Source organism: Vombatus ursinus, unplaced genomic scaffold (assembly GCF_900497805.2).
Source record: "Vombatus ursinus unplaced genomic scaffold, bare-nosed wombat genome assembly UNPS02014779.1, whole genome shotgun sequence".
NCBI classification, from domain to species: Eukaryota; Metazoa; Chordata; class Mammalia; order Diprotodontia; family Vombatidae; genus Vombatus; species Vombatus ursinus.
The window spans coordinates 66,112,795-66,113,786 of NW_020954557.1; the positions used below are offsets into that span (position 1 = coordinate 66,112,795).

Genomic DNA, 992 nt, shown 5'->3' on the forward strand with positions numbered 1-992 from the left:
AACCACATAATTTACCATATGCCATGCTATAACACTGATGTATATACAAATTAAATGTAGTCACAATTTTTGATATTTTTAAGTTACTCCATATTATCCTTACACTAGTAAGCATGTATTAGGACAGGACAACTTCCACTGCAAATTTTTTCTTTCTTTCTTCCACATCTGGCTTGTTTCAGAATATTAAAGGATGTTAATTGCCTTACTAGAATCTAGCCTTCTTAAATTTAAAAAAACATATATACATATACACACATATGTATATATGTTTTCTAGTCAAAGACTTCATTCGATGCAACTATGCAACCAAGCTGGTGTTTTCTTCAAAAGTATAAAAACAATTCATAGGAGGCTGAATGAGGTGATCAGTTTCATGACTCAGAAAGAAGAAAACTTCAAACTGAAGAGGTTCTAATTTTTGTGGTTTAACCATTCTTTTTGATCATGTTCCCTTATTCCATAGAATCCAGTCCATTCATTGGATTTGTAATAAACTTCCAAGATTAAGGGAAATCTCTTACTCATTGTATGTCTGAAATCTTGATTTGCATTCATTTTATTAAATAGCAAATATGCTCCAGTGATTCCAAGAAGTTCAAGTGCTAAAATTCTTTTAAACATCCTTTTTGCCAGCGATTCATTTGGGAGAGCCATCCTGCCCCACTTTGCACATATTTTGAAAAAATGAAATTATCATGAAAACATGTCTAGAATTTATCACGTGCTCTGATATTTTCACCCATATAAGTCCTAATTATTTCTAGATTGTTGCAATCTCCCTTTACTGTTATGATTATTGTCCATGATTCCTGTTTCCCAAGCTTCTTTCCTATCTGCTCTTTTGTTAGTGATTTTTGAATATTTACAGGACAACATGATTTCTGTTTCTCTATCAATTCATTTTCAATTAAAAGCGGTGCACTATTTTTCCTCTACTATGGATTCAGTTAACAGTGTGAACCCAATTTGTTGCATTCAAGTGTACACTG

At 32.2% G+C, this 992-nt stretch overlaps 1 protein-coding gene across 1 annotated transcript; it reads right to left on the reverse strand.

Annotated features, from left to right (window-relative positions):
- Positions 1-371: 371 nt before the first annotated feature.
- Positions 372-657, reverse strand: LOC114045668 (protein CEBPZOS-like). The gene has a single exon (XM_027865731.1). The coding sequence runs from the start codon at positions 655-657 to the stop codon at positions 415-417; it is 243 nt and encodes an 80-aa protein (XP_027721532.1). The 3' UTR covers positions 372-414.
- Positions 658-992: the final 335 nt, after the last annotated feature.